The sequence below is a fragment of the Prionailurus viverrinus genome, chromosome D3 (genome assembly GCF_022837055.1).
Source record: "Prionailurus viverrinus isolate Anna chromosome D3, UM_Priviv_1.0, whole genome shotgun sequence".
Lineage (NCBI taxonomy): Eukaryota > Metazoa > Chordata > Mammalia > Carnivora > Felidae > Prionailurus > Prionailurus viverrinus.
In genome coordinates this window covers 25,042,896-25,065,416 of record NC_062572.1, presented here as the reverse complement: position 1 = coordinate 25,065,416, position 22,521 = coordinate 25,042,896, and the positions used below count along the sequence as shown (strand labels likewise).

General features: G+C 43.6%; 1 protein-coding gene across 17 annotated transcripts in view; it reads right to left on the bottom strand.

Annotated features, from left to right (window-relative positions):
* Window positions 1–1,270: 1,270 nt before the first annotated feature.
* CHEK2 (checkpoint kinase 2) overlaps window positions 1,271–22,521 on the bottom strand; it is a 47,356-nt gene continuing 26,105 nt past the window's right edge. For all 17 annotated transcript variants that reach the window (XM_047827758.1, XM_047827767.1, XM_047827759.1 and 14 more), the window contains 10 exons: window positions 20,502–20,610; window positions 17,536–17,589; window positions 12,892–12,953; window positions 10,556–10,655; window positions 9,156–9,242; window positions 8,255–8,418; window positions 7,941–8,056; window positions 6,844–6,929; window positions 2,325–2,405; window positions 1,271–1,494 (listed from right to left, as the gene is read on the bottom strand). In XM_047827758.1, the coding sequence (XP_047683714.1) occupies window positions 1,405–1,494; window positions 2,325–2,405; window positions 6,844–6,929; window positions 7,941–8,056; window positions 8,255–8,418; window positions 9,156–9,242; window positions 10,556–10,655; window positions 12,892–12,953; window positions 17,536–17,589; window positions 20,502–20,610 (949 nt within the window). In that variant the 3' untranslated portion in view covers window positions 1,271–1,404. The remainder of the gene's footprint in view (window positions 1,495–2,324; window positions 2,406–6,843; window positions 6,930–7,940; window positions 8,057–8,254; window positions 8,419–9,155; window positions 9,243–10,555; window positions 10,656–12,891; window positions 12,954–17,535; window positions 17,590–20,501; window positions 20,611–22,521) is intronic.

The window sequence follows — 22,521 nt, the reverse complement described above, 5'->3', positions numbered from 1 at the left end:
TAAAAACAAAAACAAAAAAACCCAAACAGCTTAAAACCTGAGAGTTATCCATAACTCATTTCACTGGAAAAACTGGCCTGAACTGACACGAGGCTACTTACAGTCTTCTCTAACCCTTTTATTTTGAATATTTGCTGCAAGGTCACGATCTCGCGGTCCGTGAGCTCGAGCCCCGCGTTGGGCTCTGGGCTGATGGCTCAGAGCCTGGAGCCTGTTTCGGATTCTGTGTCTCCCTCTCTCTCGGCTCCTCCCCCATTCATGCTCTGTCTCTCTCTGTCGCAAAAATAAATAAACGTTGAAAAAAAAATTAAAAAAAAAAAAAAAGAATATTTGCTGCAAAATATTTAAATGTTTGGTTACAGGACTCTGCTGAGTGTTATACATAAGAGTCAGTGTATTCTTCCTAAAATGAGAAAAATTTCAAATTTTACAACTTTTCTGGTCCCATAGTTGCAGGGACCATGGACCTGTATATTCATGAAGGTCAAGATGAGAATCTAAAACTGGCCCGCGGTATATGGTACCAAGGTACCTCCCATCTTACGAGGACTCTGGCAGCCAGCCAGTCTCTACTAAACTCTACCCCAGCCTTGCTGTGCCGCTTTCCCTGCAACTTTCTGAGGGGCTTTTCAAATTTGTATGCGGCTCACCCAGGCTGAGACCAGGGATACGTTCTGAGAAACCCAACAGGTTCCAGCCAACATAGAGCACCAGACAAAAAGCACACAACTTCAGGGGCGCCTGAGTGGCTCAGTCGGTTAAACGTCTCTTTTTTTTTTTTTTTTTTTTTTAATGTTTTCATTTATTTTTGAGACAGAGAGAGACAGAGCATGAGCAGGGGAGGGGCAGAGAGAGAGGAAGACACAGAATCTGAAGCAGGCTCCAGGTTCTGAGCCATCAGCACAGAGCCCGACGCGGGGCTCAAACTCATGGACCGTGAGATCATGACCTGAGCCAAAGTCAGACGCTCAACCCACTGAGCTAGCCAGGCACCCCGTAAACGTCTAACTCTTGATTTCAGCTCAGCTCATGATCCCAGGTTTGAGAGTTCAGGCCCCGCGTCAGGCTCTGTGCTGACAGCATGCCTGGATCCTGCCTGGGATTCTCTCTTTTCCTCTCTCTCTGCCCCTCCCCTGCTCATGCACTCGCTCACGCTCTCTCAAAAATAAATAAGCATTTCAGAAAAAAAGCACGCAACTTCAAATACACAAAAAAGGCAATGAAAGTAAAGAGCTCAGCATCAAGCAGAAGCACAAACCCCAGGTTCCACTAGGTTTAGAATTGTGTATTGATGATAGTGGAAAAGGAACCGTCCCCATAATTACGATACAAACTATAAAACACAGACTTCAAGAAAGTGGCAGCAGGGTCCAAGAAGGCAGGTTGCTTTCATTCAGCCAGTGTTCACGACACAGCAGCACACACAGCCAGACGCTTTGTGGCGTCAGCGTCCTCTGCTTCCCCTTCAAGAAGTCGCTTTCGACTCGTGGAAGGCTGGAAATAAAAAGGGAAGAATGTTCAAAGAGAACTGTCGGCTTTAAGATTATCAAAGTGTCCCACTAATGCTTCTGGTAAGTTTGGAGCATTTCATGTGCAACTTCTAGTACCAAGAATTAGGAGTCGTCCCCCTGGACACCTGAGTCCCCACCATGCCTCCCTGGACTCAGACATGCTTATCAAATGGACATTTCTCTCTCCCTTGTGGCTTGTGAGCACTTGATGTAATACTGACATTAAGCAGCATAACCGCCCTCCCTCCCCTCTGTCATCTTCTCCTAAATTATGAAGTTTAAAGGGACTACAATACCTCTTGCTGGGAGCCCCAAATCTTGCTCTTTTTTGGGAAGACCATCTTTTTTGTGTGTGTCTTTATTTTCCCATTGATAAAATACCCAGGGGACATTAGGAAGGGGAATGTTATTCACCAAGAGAAGGCAGGATAGTAATGAATAGATATTGAAGTATACTAACAACTTTGGGGGAAATAAAATTGTAACCAATAAATGATAATCAACCACTCACCCAGATTTTAAATTTTCAACAAGTTTAAATTTGAACTCCTACTAGAGTCTTCCAATTCTGCCTTGCAGGAGACCTCTTGAATGACAATCCCTAGCTGTGCTTGTTTAATGCATTAAACACACTCTTCATTATTAAATCTTCTAAGGGTGCTAGGGCCAATCAAGTGGAAACAAAATATCTACGATGTTATTCCAAAAAATATTAAGCAATTGCTACTAAGGAGACCTTTCAAGCTCCTCACCCTTGCTCGTTAGTTCTTTAAAACTGACGCTACTACATTTAATGACCATCATCCGAAATACCTGGGCTGGGACTTGGGGTACAGTCGTCGACTTATTTTCTTCAAAAAGCAAATTCTGAAATTTTCTCTTCATGTCCTCATCCTGTGAAGAAATGAAAAAACCTAAGTGGGCTGTGTCTGAAAGAACGGAAGTTCCTAGGAAGACAGGTCTAGGATGCCCCTGGAAAGAGGAAAGTGGGTAAGGACACCCAGTCAGTCCACCAAAAGGCATGCTCTTGCTAAGGCTCCAGCAGGGAAAGAACCACGCGCTCCTCTCCTCTGCCTTCCCAGAGGAATCTAATCAGCAGTCAATGCTTAGTCAACACTGGCTGAATCAAACCCACAGGCCTCAGCTGTCAGGAGTGCAGAGACAACCACAGACATTAGCAGTCAAGAGACTTTCAGGACTAGCATCTCAGATCCTGAGAGATGGCAATCGAGAAGCCAGAGGCTGGGACTAGCTCAGTTCCCTGAGGGCTGACTCCCTGCAGCTCCCCAAATCTTTCCAGGAGGTGCCCACTCCCTGTGCCAACAATAAGGTCATTTACTAGGGCCACCCTAACCAAGCAACCCAGCACCCCAGAAAAATTCTCCCAGCAAGTGCTACACAAGTCACCAGAAGGACTTCAAGCCCACAATATCCCAGAGCTAATGAGAAAGGAAGACAGATGAACAGGTCATACATAGCATTACAGGGGTTTTGTGCTGCTCGACAGAGAAGCAGGGAGAGGGGTGCATGTGCACACACAGAAATCCTGCCCACATGTCTGTGAGGGTAATTCCCACCTCCAGGAATGTTCACTTCCGCAAGGCTCAAGGATTTGCATCTGGGAACCCTGAAAGGTAACCAGGCACAGCTCTCCCCACCTTCAGAAAGGTGAACATCCAGGACTAGGATGGGGCCAGCTAGAAGCCCGGCTCAGCCACTAACAAGGAGTGTGCGCACAATATGGACCCACAGCTGCCTGATTCCGAAGTCCCATGATTCCCACTCCCCGCACTGAGCCAAGAGCAACACAGGGTGGAGGTAGCGGGGAGCAGAGGACATAGGGGTGAAGGCCTCCAACATTCAGCAGTTCGAGGCGTATATAACTGCAGTGCTCGGGGATTAAGACACCTGTTGTGTATCGAGGAGCTGGATCACCCGCTTCGATCACACTGTTTTCTGCATCACTCCATGTAGCGCCCACTGCCCATTTTGAGAGCACCAGGTTCATCCGGATTCTGCTCTACAATCTCCCTTAGAATCTCACCTCCTATGTAATGCCACTCTCAAAATTCCTTCCCTTATTTCCTCCTATACCTGCTCACAGCCTCCACCGGCAATGCCCTCCTTGCCTTCCTGCCCATCCGCCTCAACCACCTTCTCATTTACTCAGTGAACAAATACTTTGTGAGCAACCTTAGGAGCCAGGTACCATAAAAGTCACAGGTGCCTCCATGTCAGAGGGACAAAACCAACACTGAAAATGCTGCTCCCCATTGTTATGGACTAAGATATGTCCACCTCCACCCCCTTAGTTCATATGTGAAAGCCCTAACCCCCCAGTGACTATTTGGAGACAGGGCCTTTAAAGAGGTAATTAAGTTAAAATAAGGCTGTTAGGGTGGGGCCGCAATCCAATACAACGGATGTCCTCATTAGAAGAGAAAGAGACACCAGGGATGTGAGCACAGAGAAAAGACCATGTGAGGACAGAGAGAAGACAGCCATCTGCAAGGCAAGGAGAAAGGCTTCAGGAGAAACCGAATCTGCCAACATCTTGAAACTGGGACTTCTAGCCCCTTGAATGAGGAGGATATGAATTCCTGCCATGTAAGCCACCCAGCCTGTGCTATTTTGTTAGAGCAGCCTCAGCAAACTGATACAGCCATGTCATCCCCAGGCCACTGATTTAGACGCTCTTCATATTGTGTGAACCTGTGAGCACCTGAAGCCCCTATCTCATTCTGAGCATCCCCCCATACTCTGCACCTACCCTTGTTACCACGTGTATCCCACTGCTCGCCTGTGACTGTGGTCGGGGTTGGCCCCCACCCAGACCATCAGCTCCGCAAGTCCAGGACTTAACTGACTCTTCTCTGCATCCCCAGTAAGTGCTGACACATGAACTCATTAACTGTCCTCTGAAAGAACGAACACATGAGGAAATGAAACCACACCCCATGCCCCAAATGGCAACTCTTCAGTACAGCCAAACAGAACTGACCACACACCTATTTTGGCCTGTGTTTATTTATTTATTTTTTTGAAAAAAAAATTTTTTTTAACGTTTATTTTTGAGACAGGGAGAGACAGCATGAACAGGGGAGGGTCAGAGAAAGAGGGAGACACAGAATCCGAAACAGGCTCCAGGCTCTGAGCTGTCAGCACAGAGCCCAACGTGGGGCTCGAACTCACGGACCACGAGATCATGACCTGAGCCGAAGTCGGATGCTTAACCGACTGAGCCACCCAGGCGCCCCTATTTTGGCCTGTATTTAAACAAGTCGTCAGTTAGCGATAACATGGAAAAGGAGCTCATTAAATACGGCAGGTAGCAATGGGTATCTGAAAATAGCCTTCCTTTCAGAGCTTTACAACCTATTCAAAAATATTAAACTGTAATATGCCTCAAAGACAAGTAGGAAGGAATTCTCTATTTCAAGAAGTAAATATGAGGCCAAAAAGTCGACATAAAGGATGTTCCCCAAACTGAACTGTTAATAACAGGAGAGACTGGAACTCACATTCCAAACACTCCATCCAGGGCCAGACCCACAAAACCATTTGGCTTCTTCAAAAATACTGGATTTTCCCAAAATAAAACCTAAACTATCACTAGCAGATGATTTATGTGGGCAGCGTCTGCACTCTGGTCCTCACTCTGTGTCCAGTTCCAAGGTTTGCAGCAAAAACACAATGTGGACAAAAGAGTATTCAAGAGAGACCCCCATGGCAGGGCTGAACTTCACCTTTTCCTCAGTTGTTAGTAACAGTTTTCTTTGGAGACAAACAGAACAAGAAAAACAGGCTATGCTCCTTCGTAAATTTCAGGCAGCTACAGACCCTGTTCCCTGACCTAACCGGCAAGCTCTGTTTTTTTCAAGATTAACACAGCTCCTCCACCTCCACATCTGGCCCCAAGAGTTTCCCTATTAGGGCACATAAAAAGACCCAAGAGGCATGTTTTTCTTTTTCACCAAAATTAAATCCCCACATGCAAAGGCACCCTTTGTTTCCAAATTCCTTTTCTCCAGGGTCCTGCTGTTTCAAATCTGTGTGGTCTATTAAGTGCTAAATCATCTGACAGATTTCTTGGGGGCGGAGGGAGACTGCTGTTTCCAGGGCAATAGCCCAAACAAATGTATCTACTTTTTTTTTTTCTTTTAAGGATTTGTTGTTCTCCACCTGAGCTAGCGCGAAAGCAACACATTAGGTGTGGAGGGCTGGAACAGAGAAAGAATAGAGGCAGTCTTCCCAGAGTTCCAGAAGCAGAGTTCTGAGAATGAATGGCCCCAAGGAGTTCCTGGACCAGGTGATCCCCACAGTACTTGAGCCTCTAGCTCAAGCTAGCTGGTTAAGTTCCCCATCCCCATAGGAAACAGACCAACTAGAAGTTAACAAGAATGGGTATGTCTGTGCTTGAATGGAACCGTACTTAACAGAAGGTCTGACATCCATCAGAAAACCTGCCCCAACCGTGCTGGAGCTAATTCTAAAACCAAAGTTTAGTCCAGCAAAGCCACAAAGGACTTCCAAGTCTGGCAGCTAGAATGAGGTCAGGGTATAATCTAACAGCAGCCACAAACCCCTAGAGGGGCACATAGGTAATACAGACTTCAAAGATCCAGGTAACTTTGCAGTAATGGCATGTTTATTCGCCATGAATAAGAAGTGGGACCCTCAGTGGCACCTGGGTGGCTCAGTCTATTGAGCGTCTGACTCTTGATTTCGGCTCAGGTCATGATCTCATAGTCATGAGATCGAGCCCCATGTCAGGCTCATGTGCCCGTGAGCCTGCTTAAGATGCTCCTTCTGGTCCTGCCCCCCCCCCCCAAAAAAAGAAGTGAGACCCTGTATGCCCAATTACTTAGGCTTAAACAAATAGCCAGATTCTCCCCCAGAGAATCTGCCCTCCTCTTCCCGTGACTTAAGGTTGAAGGCAGCTGGAATGCAGCCAACCCCACCTGTTCAGGGTGAGAGGTTTGAGGAAGGAGGATGACACAGCTGGGGGTGGAGGTTTACAGCTGGAACAACCTCTCAAAGTACCACAGCCAAAATGCACACTCAGGGAACCCGAGTGGGCCTAGGACAGGCCATAAAGTGACATTGTCTACCCCAGGAGCCACAAGTTGGGACGGTTATACCCAAAGATACACTTATACTCACGACCCATATACACACATAAACATAGCCGACACACTTAAAGCTCAATCTCAAGCAAGTGCATTAAACAGACTCAACAAAGCAAACGTGTTTGCAACTTTTTCCTCATCCCTCAAGCACAGCTGAGAGCTGCCCACAGAGTTCATGCTAGCGAGCACTGCCCCATACCCACCTGAAGCCATGGGTGTCTTAAAGCCTCCTCTGTCGTAAAACGCACCTTTGGATCCACTATTAGCAGCTTCTTGACAAGGTCCAGAGCTAAAGCAATAAGATAATTTATCACATCACAGTGAAAACGGTAGATACATTAAATCCGCAAAATTAAAGTATGCCAGAATCACAGGCCAACATCCAGAAAGACAGAGGGGGGCTAAGGTCATTGCCAGCCAACAGGTGTGGTGGACAGGGTCCCCTGTCCTCCTCTCTGTATTCAGAGCTCTCTGAGAAAACCAGGAATGACCTCGATGCCCCCCATCTCTCCCTGCTTGCACATCACAACCTCTTCGCCCCCTGTTCCCTCACTCGTTGCTGGATTCAACTTCAAACTAATTAAATCTGAACTTCTGCCTCGTTCTAAGACACTCAGGATGCTCGGCCAACTCTCCCGAGACCCATGGAATGACAGAGAGAGTTTCTCAGCCAGCAACAGGCTCCCTGGAACTGGAGGTTTGGCAGAAACAAAGCTTAACAGCAATCACCATGCTGAGACTGCCTTTCTACTGCAACAGTATTATTCCTTTCACATTCTAAGATTTAACAGAATCACCTATGTTACTTCACATTTAGTTTTAGTTTTCTACTTGCCCTTTTGAGAATTACAAAGTTACACTTTTACATCCTAAAACGCAAAGTAATTACTTTTGTTCTTACATGCTCATTCACAGGAGACTTTGTAACTGAAAAGTTACTTATTATTTTGTACCCTTAATAGGTACACGGCACTTGCTTCTGTTCCACTTACCCTCACAAAAACCCCTTAAGGTAAAGTTTATTGTACCTGCTTTACATATAAAGGAAAGGGTGACTCAGAGAGGTTACTTATCTTGCCTAAAGTCACATAGCTAGGAAGTAGCCAACCCAAAACATGAGTCTCACTTAGCCTGGTTGAGGAGCCCATGTTCTTAATAACTTCCTCTGCCCCTCAAAAGGTGCAAAACAAACAATAGAAAATAAGAAGTAACAGGAGAAACGTAACAACTTGAAAAGAAATTCCCACCACGCACACACATTTTACCAAACGACAAATTCTTAACCTTTTCATATCCATACCCTTCTCTGAGACCTCTGCCCAGACTTCGGGAATGAAGTTGAATTTTCCACTGGTGATCTGATCCTTCAAGGACACTTGAGTCTTATGCTCAGAGAAAGGTGGATACCCACTAAGGCTTAACATCGGTAGAGAAAGAAAGGAAAAGAAATCAAGTAGCATTCTCAGTGGCATTTGGACATATAGATTAGATTTTTCTTTAAATCAACGGTCAAGATAAGTCACCCAAATTAAACACAAGCTCTCTACCTGGGCACGTTTCTGTTTTCACCTAACTACTTCCAACCAGACTCTGAAGCAATGAAACTTTTCTTACCAAATAAAAAGAATAACTCCTAAACTCCAGCAATCCACAGCTCGGTTATATCCAGCAGTCCCAAAGGAATTAAGAACCTCAGGAGCCAGGTAGGTAGGGGTACCACATAAGGTTCTCATGAGAGAGGTCTCCCCCAAAATCTTAGACTGCCCAAAATCAGTAATCTAAAATTAAGGACAAAAGGGAATCATTTTTAATGGCAAAATAAAATTAAACGATCAGCATAGTCTGCCAGTCCCAAAAGCTATGCAGGCTAGATCAGTTCCTATCCTATACACAGTCCATGCCTGCTGTTAAAATCTGGAATTTTGATTAAACTAAAATTTCCAAGCGAAGAAAGCTGAAGGTTTTTTCTCCAACTTATCCGTGGTTCTCTGTAACCTTACAAAAGGTTTGTAACCCTTATCACAGACTCTAGGGTCCTAATCAGTTATCCATGGTTTCTTTTAGGCTCTGGTTTCTCAACCAATATCCCAACACTGGAATAACTGAGGAGCTTGGAAAAAACACTTGGCACCCGGATGCCACCTTCACAGTGATTGTGAGATGCAGCGTGGGTGTCGTGATTTTTATTTATTTATTTATTTTTAATTAATAGGAGATTCTATAGGAAGCCAGGCTTGGGAAGCACCACCTTAGAAAGCAGGAGAAGGTAAGGGATGTGATTCTCATCCATCTAGACCCCTCCTTCCATTCTCAGAACAAAAGTGGCTCCTATAAAGAGGAGCTCAGTAAATGCCCATAAGACTCTGAATCAAAGCAATACCACCTGGTCTCTAAAATAATTGCTAATAGTGGAAGGGTCAAGTTCTCTACCTTTTTATGCTCCCACTTTTTACTTGATGAATCTTTAAAGTTTATGAATAGAAATTTGGGGTGGCCACAGAAAGAGTTTTCTTACCTTTATAAGACAGTCCTCTTTTGGGGATGAGAGTAAAACATTCTCTGGCTTTAAGTCCCGATGTATAATGCCGTTTTCATGAAGGTACTACACAGAAAAGGAGGCATGACCCTCAGGTTTATGGAGTAGGTATGTGAGTAAAGACAGACAGACAAGACACACACACACACACACACACACCCCTTACAGCTGGGATGAAACCATATGCCAGGTTACTCACAACCACATTACCCCAAATCACAGAAAACTACTGGGTAAAGGGCTTAGTGTTTATAAATTTGTTTTCAAGAAAATCTTTAGGGGCACCTGGCTGGCTCAGGCAGTAGATCTTGCAACTCTTGATCTCAGGGTTGTCAGTTTGAGCCCCACATTAGAGGTGGAGATTACTTAAAAAGAAAATCTTAAAAAAAAAAAAAAAAAGAAAGAAAATCTTTAAAACGTAGGAAAGATGATATTTGCAACTATGTGGATGGAACCAGAGGGTATTATGCTAAGCGAAATTAGAGAAAGACAAATATCATATGACTTCACTCATATGAGGACTTTAAGAGACAAAACAGATGAACATAAGGAAAGGGAAACAAAAATAATATAAAAACAGAGAGGGGGACAAAACATGAGACTCATAAATATGGAGAACAGAGGGTTCCTGGAGGGGGTTTGGGGGGGGGGGGGGATGAGCTAAATGGGTAAAGGGCATTAAGGAATCTACTCCTGAAATCATTGTTGCACTATATGCTAATTTGGATATAAATTTAAAAAGATTTAAAAAGTAGGAAAGATGAAAAATGCAACTTATGACAATAGACCGTTCATTTCACTCTTCAAAATAATAAATATCCCTTCATATAGGCAGAAATCTAAGGTGTCAATTTCATTTATAAAAATGTAAATGAGTGATTAAAGTATTTTGAGAATTTATTAAAGTAAAGCATAAAAATTCCACCAAAATTATGTACTTGGTCATTCACTTCCTGAGAATTTTTTTAAAAAAATTTTTAATGCTAATTTATTTCTAAGAGAGGGAGAGAGACAGAGCGTGAGTGCAGGAGGGGCAGAGAAAGAGGGAGACCCAGAATCCAAAGCAGGCTCCAGGTTCTGAGCTGTCAGCACAGAGCCCAAAACGGGGGCTTGAACTCACGAGCTGTGAAATCATGACCTGAGCGGAAGTGGAAAAAGCTCAACTGACTGAGCCACGGAGGCGCCCAGATCTCACGTTTTGTGAGACAGCCCTGTGTCAGGCTCTGTGCTGACAGAGTGGAGCCTGCTTGGGATTCTCTCTCCTTCTCTCTCTCTCTGCCCCTCCCCCACATGTATATGCTGGCTCATGCTCCCCCTCTCTCTCAAAATAAATAAATAAACTTAAAAAAAAAAAAAAAAGAACTGAGGGCTTCTCTTACCTGTACGGCCAGGAGCATCTGGTAAAAATAGAGCTTGCACGTAGCTTCCTTCAGGCGTTTCTTCCCCACCACCCTGTCAAATAGCTCTCCTCCTTCCATCCTGAAACAGACAGGCAAAGCAGGGGGTGGTTCTTGGGTGGAAGACAATAACACAAACAAAACAAACTCATTCAGACTGGCAAAGAGCTGCCCTTTTTATTCTCACGAGGACTCCCATTTGTACAAACAATGAGGTAGTTAAGTCTCCTCTCCACAGTGAAGATGTCCTTGTTGGAAACTAAGGAAGGGGGAAAGATGGAAAGAGTGGGCAGTGGGCACTCAGGAGCTTTTAAGAATCTGACTCGGCAGACGGGAGGCGGAGCCCAGGAGTCTGCGTTTTCATCATGCACCCCAGCTGATTCAGAGACTGAGACAGAGCGGCAAACTGGAGCCCGCAATCAGACAACGGGTGTCTGAACCCTAGCCCCACCATTCCTAGCTCTGGAGCTTTGGACAAGTTACACACCCTCTCTGAGCTTGTTTCTGCCTCTTAAAAAAAAAATAGGGACAATCCTCCCCCTACCTTGATGGCTGTGGTAAAAATTAAGAGATAATTCATGGACATAAGGCGCCTGGCACAAGTGGCTGTTTGGCAGGGTTATTCAATTCCTCTGAACTTCAGTTTCCTTTTCTGTAAAGTGGGACTAAAGATCGTAACCCATCAGTAACCTGTAAGTAACATGGATGACTGTTAATGAAGGGTACATGAGTCAATCCATGTAAAGTGCTTGGAGCAGTAACTGGCTCATAGTAAGTAATTAGCATCAGTGACTGTTACTGTATTACTTCTGTTTTAACTAGGTCCAGCCAGAGAGCAACAGATATTCCCTCAAGCACCACAGGGGCCATCCAGTCTCTCCCAGTGCTATGATTGAGGCTGTTTACTATAAATTTTTTTTTTTTTTAAGTTTATAGTTTCTCCTTCCCTGAATGCTTTTTTTTCTTTTTAATTTTCATCCAAATTAGTTAGCATATAGTACAACAATGATTTCGGGAGTAGATTCCTTCGTAGTAGAATCCCTTACCCATTTAGCCCATTCGCCCTCCCCACAACCCCTCCCGTAACCCTCAGTTTGTTCTCCATATTGATGAGTCTCTTATGTTTTGTCCCCCTCCCTGTTTTTATATTATTTTTGTTTCCCTTCTCTTATGTTCCTCTGTTTTTGTCTCTTAAAGTCCTCATATGAGTGAAGTCATGATTTTTGTCTTTCTCTGACTAATTTCACTTAGCATAATACCTCCAGTTTCCATCCACGTAGTTGCAAATGGCAAGATTTCATTCTTTTTGATTCCAAGTAATACTCCATTGTATATATATACCACATCTTCTTTATCCATTCATCCATCGAGGGACATTTGGGCTCTTTCCATACCTTGGCTATTGTTGATAGTGCTGCTATAAACATGGGGGTACATGTGTCCCTTCGAAACAGCACACCTGTATCCCTTGGATAAATACCTAGGAGTGCAACTGCTGGGTTGTAGGGTAGTTCTGTTTTTAGTTTTTTGAGGAACCTCCATACTGTTTTCCAGAGTGGCTGCACCAGCTTGCATTCCCATGTTTACTATAAAATCTTACTAACCAACCTCCTTAGCCACTGGATACCACTCAGGAGCAAAGCCTTGCCTGTCTGCTCCAACAGCCACTCCCAGAAACACTACATATTTACATAGAAATGAACATCAAGACAGGCCCCTTCCATGAATGAGCCAGGAAATTATTCTGGTCACACCACAGAAGACAGGACTTTGTGGTTACTGAAAGAACCCAGCAAGTAAACCAGCACTGAAAAGATAATGAGGTGTCACCATGCCCCTAAGCACTGTGATCCCAAGCAGAAACATCCACCCAGGCAGATATTTCAGAGTAATAATAGCCACCTGTGGTTGAACAACTGTGTGCCAGGTACTCTGCTGGGCACTTTCCATCCTTTATAGTATCTGATCCTTATGACTCTACATATGGGGAGTATCACTATTAGCACCCCACCCCCACCAACACTAGGAAAATAAATAAGAGTCAAGGACATGAAGTAAACTAACTCACAAGCAGTCACCTGCACAGCGGAATTCAAACCCAGACCTCAGACCAAGGGCCTGGAACCTCTAAGCCACATGCCTTTGGAAACATTGGGAGGACTTTAGATTTAGTACTAACCCCACATGCACACTTGGTGGGCCCCACCACCACATACATATGATGAGAGTCCCCAGGATGAGAAATGCAAGCCAGCATTGGATTTTTTGGTGGTTTATAAGCACTTGAATGGAAACAAATAGAAAACTTTATTACTTACAATTCCAAAACAATATAATAATCTTCAGCCTCAAAAAAGTCTTTAATCTTGATGATACAAGGCTAAGAGGGGAAAAAAGAGGAAATGTAGTGAGAAACTCCCAAGAGGAAAACCACAGAAGCAGAATGGAGGCATTTGCCCCCCTGCCTCAAGGCACTCTAAAGTTCATATAGCAGAAAAGGCAAAACAGCCTGTCAGCACAGAGCCAGATGCAGGGTTCAAACTCACAAACCCATGAGATTATGACCTGAGCCGAAATCAAGAGTCAGACGCTTAATCAAATGAGCCACCCAGGCACCCCTAATATTATGATTTTATACTTAGAAAGCACACCTATTGTTTTTACAGTGTGAAGATAGACAGTAGAGTTGAGTGGTCTGGGTAAGTGAAAAATGTGGTAAGTATCTCTCAGGGACATACCCCACCCCAAGCAGAGAGGAGGCTTGTAGTTATTATCAAAATTAAAGGGAAGGGACACCTGAGTGGCTCAGTGGGTTAAAGGTCCGACTTCAGCTCAGGTCATGATCTCGCGGCTTGTGAGTTCCAGCCCTGCGTCAGGCTCTGTGCTCACAGCTCAGAGCCTGGAGCCTGCTTTGGATTCTGTGTCTCCCCCTCTCTCCGCCCCTCCCCTGCTCACGTTCTATCAAAAATGAACAAACGTTAAAAAAAAATAAAAAATAAATTAAAGGGAAGAGAGTTACACGATTTTTAGATTTTAGAGTAAGAAGAGTAGCAAAACTCACCAGAGTGACTGTCCTACAAAGCAAATTTCATCACATTCAATGCTCTGATTAAAATCCTCCTAGTGGTACAGGGCACCTGAGTGGCTAAGTCTGTTAAGCATCCAACCGTTGATTTCATCTCATGGTTCATGGGATTAAGCCCTGCATCTGGCTCTGTGCTGATAGCATGCAGTCTGCTTAAGATTCTCTCTCTCCCTCTCTCTCTGCCCCTCCCCTGCTTGCTCACTCTCTCTTAAAATAAATAAATAAACTTTAAAATCCTTCAAGTCGTAGCTTCCCATAATGAACTGTTGAACAGCAGTGAGGGGATGCCCCACTGCTTCCCCAGCACAATGGATCCTGGAAACATAATGCCAAGTGGAAGAGGCAAGTCACAAAAGACTTCAGAGTGTATGGAGTAGCTTCAATTGCATGGTCAGGTTTTCATTCTTTTTTATTATTATTATTTTTGAAAGAGAGAGGAAGTGCAAGCGGGGGGGGGGGGGGGGGGGGGTGCAGAAAGAGAGGGAGAGAATCCCAAGCAGGCTCTGCACTGCCAGCTCAGAGCCCAGTGTGGGGCTCGAAGCCACGACAATGAGATCATGACCTGAGCCAAAATGAAGAGTTGGACACTTAACCAACTGAGCCACCCAGGCACCCCCTCAAGTTTTCATTCTTAAGTTGAATGGTTAGTTCTTAGGTGTTCATTTCATTGCTTTGCTTCATATTTATTGTTTTACATGTGCCAAATGTTACATAATTTAAACATATTTAAAGGAAGGAAAGGAGACCAATCAGGAGGGAGAGATGGAAGGAAATAGAAGAAAGACAGAAGTAAGACAAGAGGAAAGCAAACCTTCGGAAACCTAACTTTTCAGCAGGAATTAGCAAACCCTGGAGACCCAGCCTTGTCCTGCCCCTACCCCCCGACCATGGCCAAATCTCCAGCTCCTGGTCCCATACATCCTCCTCTCCAGACCACAAAACACCCTGCCTACCCCAGACTTGCTGCGTTCTTTCCCAATGTCACACCTCTGCTTGCTGCCCTCCTGCCTGGTGATCCAGCCCTCTGGGCACACCTGGTCTCCAGCATCAGGCCCCAGCTCGAATGTCACCCTCGGGATGCATCCGCAGTCCCCTGTGTTGGTTCTCATCCATGTGGCCTCATGCTGCATCTTCAACATTTGTCTCCCCATCAGACTGCGACCTCCAGGAGGGAGAAAAGGGAAACTAACACCCACCACGGGTCTCCTTTCATCAGGCGCTTGACAGGCTGAGTCAAGTCTTATTTCTCTTTCTAGAACCAACACTCAGCAGAGCAGCTGGCACACAGGAGACATTCATGTGCTGCGCAGATTAATGAGAACAATGGCAGTAACAGAAACACCACTGAAGGCAGACTCTACCACCACATGTTGTTCATGGCACACACACCATGAGAGTGAGGCTGAGAGCAAACCAGCTCTGCCACTCCTTACCTATGATCCCAGCACATTTGGCTCTGTGTGACCAGCTGTATTGCCACAAAAATGAAGACACTGGATACGCACTGTAATGTTATACTAAGAGGAATGGAAAGGGGAACTAAGATTCTCATATGCCGTCACAGGAAGGCAACAGGCTATCTAAAATCGATAGGGATACCTGGGTGGCTCAGTCGGTTAAGAGTCCGACATCAGCTCAGGTCGTGATCTCACAGTTCGTGAGTTTGAGCCCTGCGTCAGGCTCCACGCTGACAGTGCAAAGCCAGCTTGGGATTCTCTCTCCCTCCGTCTCCGCCCCTCCCCTACCTGTACACGCATGCGCTCTCGCTCTCTCTCTCAAAATAAGTTAATAAACTTAAAAAGAAGAATTTGATCATAAAAAAATAAGATTGATAAACCAAGAGATAGCAGTTTATGTATATTATGTAGAAATACGGAGATAAATTCATTCAAACAAAAAACAGATCCAAGAGTTTTAAAATGTTTGGGGGGGGGGGGCCGTGGGGGCTACAGACCTACAGTCTGTGTATGAACCTTTGAGCAATATTTGACTCTCTAGATCATATGCATGTAATATCCTGATATAATAAAGCAGAAGTAGAAGAAAAGGCACACATGGAAAAGGAACAGAAATTGAGAGGAACAGATGAGAGCTGCTTGGTTCTGCCTGGCATCATCAGGCCAGCGCCCACCTGGGAATGGACTGGTCTGGGAGCTGGCAGAGCACAAGGAGGTGCCCAACAGTCAGAGCCTGCAGGACTGCATCCTCTAAGGTACCACCATCTCTAGGGTCATTCGTTGGCTGGAGTGTCTCGGCTGAAGGTGTCTCTCATGAACCGGAGGCTACTACCCTAAACCTTCCAGTTAGATCACACAGGGAAAAGTTTAGGGAATGGCAGTGATTTCTCCATACCGCAAAACATTCCCCCAAGCGTGTTCTCCATGCGGAAAGCTTGGCAAGCACATCTCATCGAATTCCTACACTGACCTTTAAGGTATGTATCCATATTGTCTCCACTGCAGAGATAAGGAAACAGGGGCGTTGAAAAATGAAATGACCTTCTCAGAGCCAGGAGGTAAGAGAGATGGGAGTGGGAACCCTGGTCTGTCTCCCCACTAGGCTGAAACCAGAGGAGGGGAGGGATGGCCAAGTCCATTTGTGCTCACCACCCCCGGGCCTAGAAGGCAGGCTGGCACAGTAAGTGTTTAACAACAGACTGAATCAATGCCTGGCTCCAAACGCCAGGCTCTACTCATTATCCCCCAAATGCACTCATGAGCCTGTGTTTCATTTCCAAGAGCTTTCCACATGCCCTTGTAAATTGCCAAGAAATTCTCTCCAGAGATCTTTTTTGAGGGTTCTCAATTCTTCTCGACTGCAGTGGACATTGGATTTGTATAAATGTTATGTTTGGGGATCCTCTGACATCAGAAAAAACTCTCTGAGGATTCTGGTTATCTTAGGGGTATGTTTGAAGCAACCCCACCCCAGAAAATTAGAGGGCTTCTCTCTTTAACAAGAGATTCCAGATCCCTTGGGGTGGGGGGGAGGCTAATTCAGGGGGCACCTGGGTGTCTCGGTCAATGAGTGTCCAACTTCAGCTTAGGTCATGATCTCATGGTTCATGGGTTCAGTCCCACATTGGGCTCTCTGCTGTCAGCACAGAGCCTGCTTCTTTTCTCACTTCTTAAAAGACAGACTCAATGGTGCACGCCTGGGTGGCTCAGTCGGTTAAATGTCTGACTTTGGCTCAGGTCATGATCTCATGGTTCGTGGTTTCAAGCCCCGCATCCGGCTCTGTGCTGACAGCTCAGAGCCTGGAGCCTGCTTTGGATTCTGTGTCTCCCTCTCTCTACCCCTACTATGCTCATGCTCTGTCTCTCTCTCTCTCTCAAAAATAAATAAACATTCAAAAAAAAAAAAAAAAACAAACAACAGACTCACTTTCCAGTGAGACAAGGCACAAAAAACGACAGCAACTATTCACACCCACCGAGGTAAATGGAAATCAGTACCACCAAAAGTATTTAGAGGTATTGAAAACAGGTATAATTAAGCCAAATTTACCAAATAGGCACTGTCTTCCCATAAACAATATGAGATAAAATATTAGGGAAATTTACCATGCATTTTGGTCAAAAATTCACTCAGTGGAAATATCACAGTTATTTAATCATGAAATCTTTATACAGTATTGTCCTCTCAAAATTTCAGAGCAAAGCTTTTCCCATCTACATTATAGCTAAACACATACACCCATACATGTGTACCCACACATGTATACACGTACACACACACACACACACACACACACACACACATTTAAGGAATGCAAGTTAATACTAGCTTGATTACACTGAAATACTTTATACAACTCCCATATTTTGAGAGGAAAGAATGTAAGTAAGTCTGGGTCAGATTTTACAGCAATACTTACATGATTTAGTTTTTTCAAAATTTCTATTTCTGTTTCAACATTGAGAGCCGGATCCTTTGATAAAAAAATAACATTCAAGTTTATTAATAATAATAATAGTCAACACTTGGAAAATGCTTAGTTAAAGCTTAGTTGAGTAAAAGCTGTCTGAGTTCCACACTTAGCACCTACTCATCAAGGATTAGAAGTCGATCAATTAAATAACTCCCCTAAAAATCACTCTGCAAAGTGCTTGGCAAATGGTAAGCATTCAGTAAACAACCAGGCCCTATGCCAACCTCTTTATTTAAGAGTCATCTTGGGGGGCGCCTGGGTGGCTCAGTCAGTTAAGCATCAGACTCTTGATTTTGGCTCAGGTCATGATCTTATGGTTTGTGAGTTTGAGCCTCACATCAGGCTCTGCACTGACCCTGCAGAGCCTGCTTGGGATTTTCTCTCTCTCCCTCTCTCTCTTTCTCTCTCCCCTTCTCTCTCCCCTCCCCTTCTCGTGCTCTCTCAAAAAAAAACAAACAAAAAAGTGAACTTAAAAAAATATAAAAAAAAAAAAGAATTATTTTACTTAATAAGTCTCAAAATCCCAAAGTGAACTGGGTTCTAGAATTATCCCCAGTTCACAGATGGAGTAACTGAGGCTCAGAGAGAGGAAGCCACTTGCTCCAGTTCTCACAGCCAGAAACAAGTGTGTTTCCACTGTTCTCATGCTTACCTGGTAAGCTCTGTCTCTGTCTCTCTTTTTTTTAAGTTTTTATTGAAATTCCAGTTAGCTAACATACAATGTAATATTAGTTGTAAGCTCTCTCTGGCTGTACAATTGTTTATACTCATAAAAGTGATACAACAAATAAGCACCACAGACAAGAGGTATTTAATTAAATTACATAAGGAAAATGTCAAGCCACATTTCTAATAATAGAGCAGACACAGTTTCCAATTTACTGCAGGCTAACATATTTAGTGAGACACCAATGAGAGGAAGCATCAGGGGACCGAAGTTGCTCTCTGTTCCAATTCCAAAAGGATGAATCGAGTTACTCAGCCTCAAGGGCTACACCCTCCAAAGCAAAGAGGATATAGAATTACATATTTATGTAAAATGGACTTCGGCTAAGAAACCCAGATGTTTAATTTTAAAAGCCTGCCTCTTCCTGTAAGCTGTTAAACTCATTACCATGGCAGGACATACTCTGATGATAGAGAGGTCTAAAAGAGTCCAATCTGATTTGAAAGATGAAAGTAAGAGGTAAAATTTTGCTCCAAGTCTTCAAGAATGGTAGGTATTTTCTTCCCCACCACACACCCCCAACAGGAAACAAATCCAGAATCACAGGGGAAAAAGATCTGTAACAAAGTGAACACAGAAAGGAAATTCCTCTTGCCATGTGAAAATGGCATTGTCTTGGGGGCAGAGGTGGGGCGGTCGGGGGATGGGGGGGTGGGGAATTGATCTTTAAAGAACATTAAAGTAGAATGGCCAGAAACAGCTGGCCACAAAGGAAAATGTGATTAGAGACCTCATTTTACATTATTCTGTTGGGTCGTGTGTTGAAAGACCAATACGTTTGACCATTTCACCAACACAGTAAATGTATATTACAGAATGCAATAAAATGAATGGCTACTATATAGAGACTGTTAAATAATTAGGATTTTTAAAAATCTATAGATGCTAAGGTATTCACTCCTTCATTATTGGGAAGAGCAAAGGATTAGAAATTACCTAAATGATCAAACAGAGAAATGGGTGAATAATTACAATAAAGTTCATGAAATAGAGGCTCAATCATCAAAAAGCATCAATTAGGGGAAAGTTTATGCATTAATGCTTATGTGGAAAAGTATAACACAAAACCGTATATACAGTATGACTTCAACCATCTAAAAATGCAAATTTGTATGAACAAGGACTAGAAGGAAAAAGAAAACTGCAAACAGCTGTGGCGTTACAATGGTGGGATATATAGCCAGGTTGTTTTTTCCCCTCAATTTCCTTTTTTTTTTTTTTAATGTTTATTTATTTTTAAGAGAGAGAGAGAGAGAGAGAGAGAGAGCTTGAGGGAGAAAGAAAGAGAAAAAGAGAATGAGCAGGGGAGGGGCAGAAAGAGGGAAGAGAAAATCCCAAGCAGGTTCTGTGCTCAGTGCAGAGCCCCACGTGGGGCTCGAACTCACGAACTATAAGATCATGAGCTGAATTCAAGAGGAACACTCAAACAACTGAGCCACCCAGGCACCCCCCAATTTCCTTTCATGTACTGTAAAACTTGTAACAACTTGGGGGAGGGGGGGAGCACTTCTTGCTGGTACATTATGTACAACAAAATATTCCTGGAACCAAACTATGGATAAGTAACTTTCTAGGTTAGTTGAATATACTCAAAATATTTCAATGCTGTTTAATACAAATTCACGTATGTGAACAATGAATTCTTCCTAACACTGAAAATCACCACTCTAGGGGCACCTAGGTGGCTCGTCGGTTAAGCATTTGACTTTGGCTCATGTCATGAGCTCACGGTTTTGTGCATTTGAGCCTGGCATTGGGCTCTGCACAGGCAGTGTGAAGCCTGTTTGGGATTCTCTCTCTTTCCCTCTCTCTCTGCCCCTCCCCTGCTCACTCTCCCTCTTTCTCAAAATAAATAAATAAAAACTTAAAAAAAAAGAAAAAACTCACCACTCTAAAATTATTTGGGGAAGTTAAGAAGTGTTAAAAACAGCTGAGCAGGGAGCCTGGGTGGCTCAGTCGGTTAAGCGTCCAACTTCGGCTCAGATCATGATCTCATAGTTGGTGGGTTCGAGCCCCGCGTTGGGCTCTGTGCTGACAGCTCAGAGCCTGGAGCCTGCTTCAGATTCTGTGTCTCCCTCTTGCTCTGCCCCTATACCAACTCATGCTCTGTTTCTCTCTATCTCAAAAATAAACATTAAAAAAAAAAAAAATAAATAGCTGAGCATGCACAAACACAGGTACTTACTGCCTCTCTCTCAGAGCCAACAGCAAACTTCCTTTTGCTGATGATTTTTATGGCTACTTTCTTACATGTTTTCCTCTCAAAAGCTAGCTTCACCTCACCACAGGCACCGCTACGGAGAGAAACATAAAATGATCAATTGTCAGAATGGTTCATCATTCCTGATCTGGGCTTAACTTTAGCCCAGATCAGTTTAGAAGTTAAGCGCTGTCCACATACAACCCTTCCATTGTCCCTGTTTTCAAACCACACAATGAAACTTAACCAATGTAAAATGTCAAGGGCATAAGTGAATGTGGACCATCCAATAGTACTGTGTCAGCTCCAAATTCCACTTTTTGAGCTGAGTGATACAGACTTAAGCATTATTGGCACCCCAGAATGTGAAATCCTCAGAAAGACACTAAGAACAAATAAGACAGAAATTACTTATCCTAGAGGCAGAGAAACATCACTGAGAACAAAGTCCTAAACAAAAATGAGTGCCTGACACAAGTTACAGCAGATAACTGTAACTGTAAATGAATTATTTTCATTGATATGCTCTTTCTTATTCAAAGTGCCATAGTTGATGCCATAAACTGCACCCCCAATAAAATCACAATAACTAACAACCAAAAGTATTATGCGATTAACTTAATTGCAGCAAACTCTTAAAGATTTGCAATTAATTGGGATACTATAATGGAAGAGGAATAATACCCAGGATACAGGTAACCCAATGGACTCTGTTCTCCAAAGCCTGGGTCAGCCCAAGGTAGTGGCTACTCAAGTATCAATCATTCATTACATGCCCCAAGCAGACTGTAACTATTGTGAGTTTGGGGTGGGAAGGTAGGTTTGTCAAGACACCCTTTTTATTGTGTATTATATGTATACATAAAAATTACCACTGTTATCATTTTAAAATCTACAATTCAGTGGCATTAAGTACATCCACAATGTTGTGTAACCATCACCCCCATCTAGCTCCAGAATTTTTCATGAGATCAAATGGAAACTCCACCCCCATTCTATCCTTCTCCCAGCTGCTGGGAACCACTAATCTGCTTTCTCAATAGATTTGCCTATTCTGAATATCTCGTATCAATGAAATTACACAATATGTGGCCCTTTGTGTCTGGCTTCTCTCACTCATGTTTTCAAGGTTAGCCCGTGCTGTAGCATGGGTCAATATTTCATTCCTTTTTGTGGCTAAATAATATTCCATTGTATGGATATATCACATTTTGTTTACCTGTTTATTTGTGGATGGAGATTTGGGTTGTTTCCACTTTTTGGATACATGCTGTGAACATTCATGCATAAAATTTTTACTTAAACACCTATTGTCAACTGGGAGACGGGAATTATATACCTACAAGGGGAATCACGGGTCATAGGGTAATTCTATGCTTAACCTGTTGAGAAACCAAGAACTATTTTCCACAGTGGCTACATCATTTTACATTCCCACCAGTAGTATACAGGTGATCTCATTTCTCTATATCGTCACAAACACTTGCTACTTTCTGTTTCTTTATGATGGTAATCCTAGTGGCTGTGAAGCAGTAACCCTTGTGGTTTTGATTTGCATTTCCCTCATGATAAATGATGCGGAGCATCTTCTTATGTGGTTTTTGGTCATTTGTAGATCTTTGGAGAAGGCTATTTAAATCCTTTGCCCATTTGTAAAGTGGGTTGTTTTTGTTGTTGACTTATAAGAGTTCTTTTTGCTGAATACTAGATCCTTATCAGATAAATGATCTGCAAATATTTTCTCTCATTCCATGGGATGTGTTTCACTCCCTTGATAGTGTCCTGATGCACTGAAGTTTTTAAATTTGATGAAGTCTAAATTATCTATTTTTCTTTCTTTTGTTGCTTGTGCTTCTGGTGCCATAATTAAGAAACTACTGCCAGGGCACCTGGGTGGCTCAGTCAGTTAAGCGTCCGACTTCGACTCAGGTCATGACCTCACGATTGGTGAGTTCGGGCCCCGCATGGGGCTCTGTGCTGACAGGCCAGAACCTGGAGACTGCTT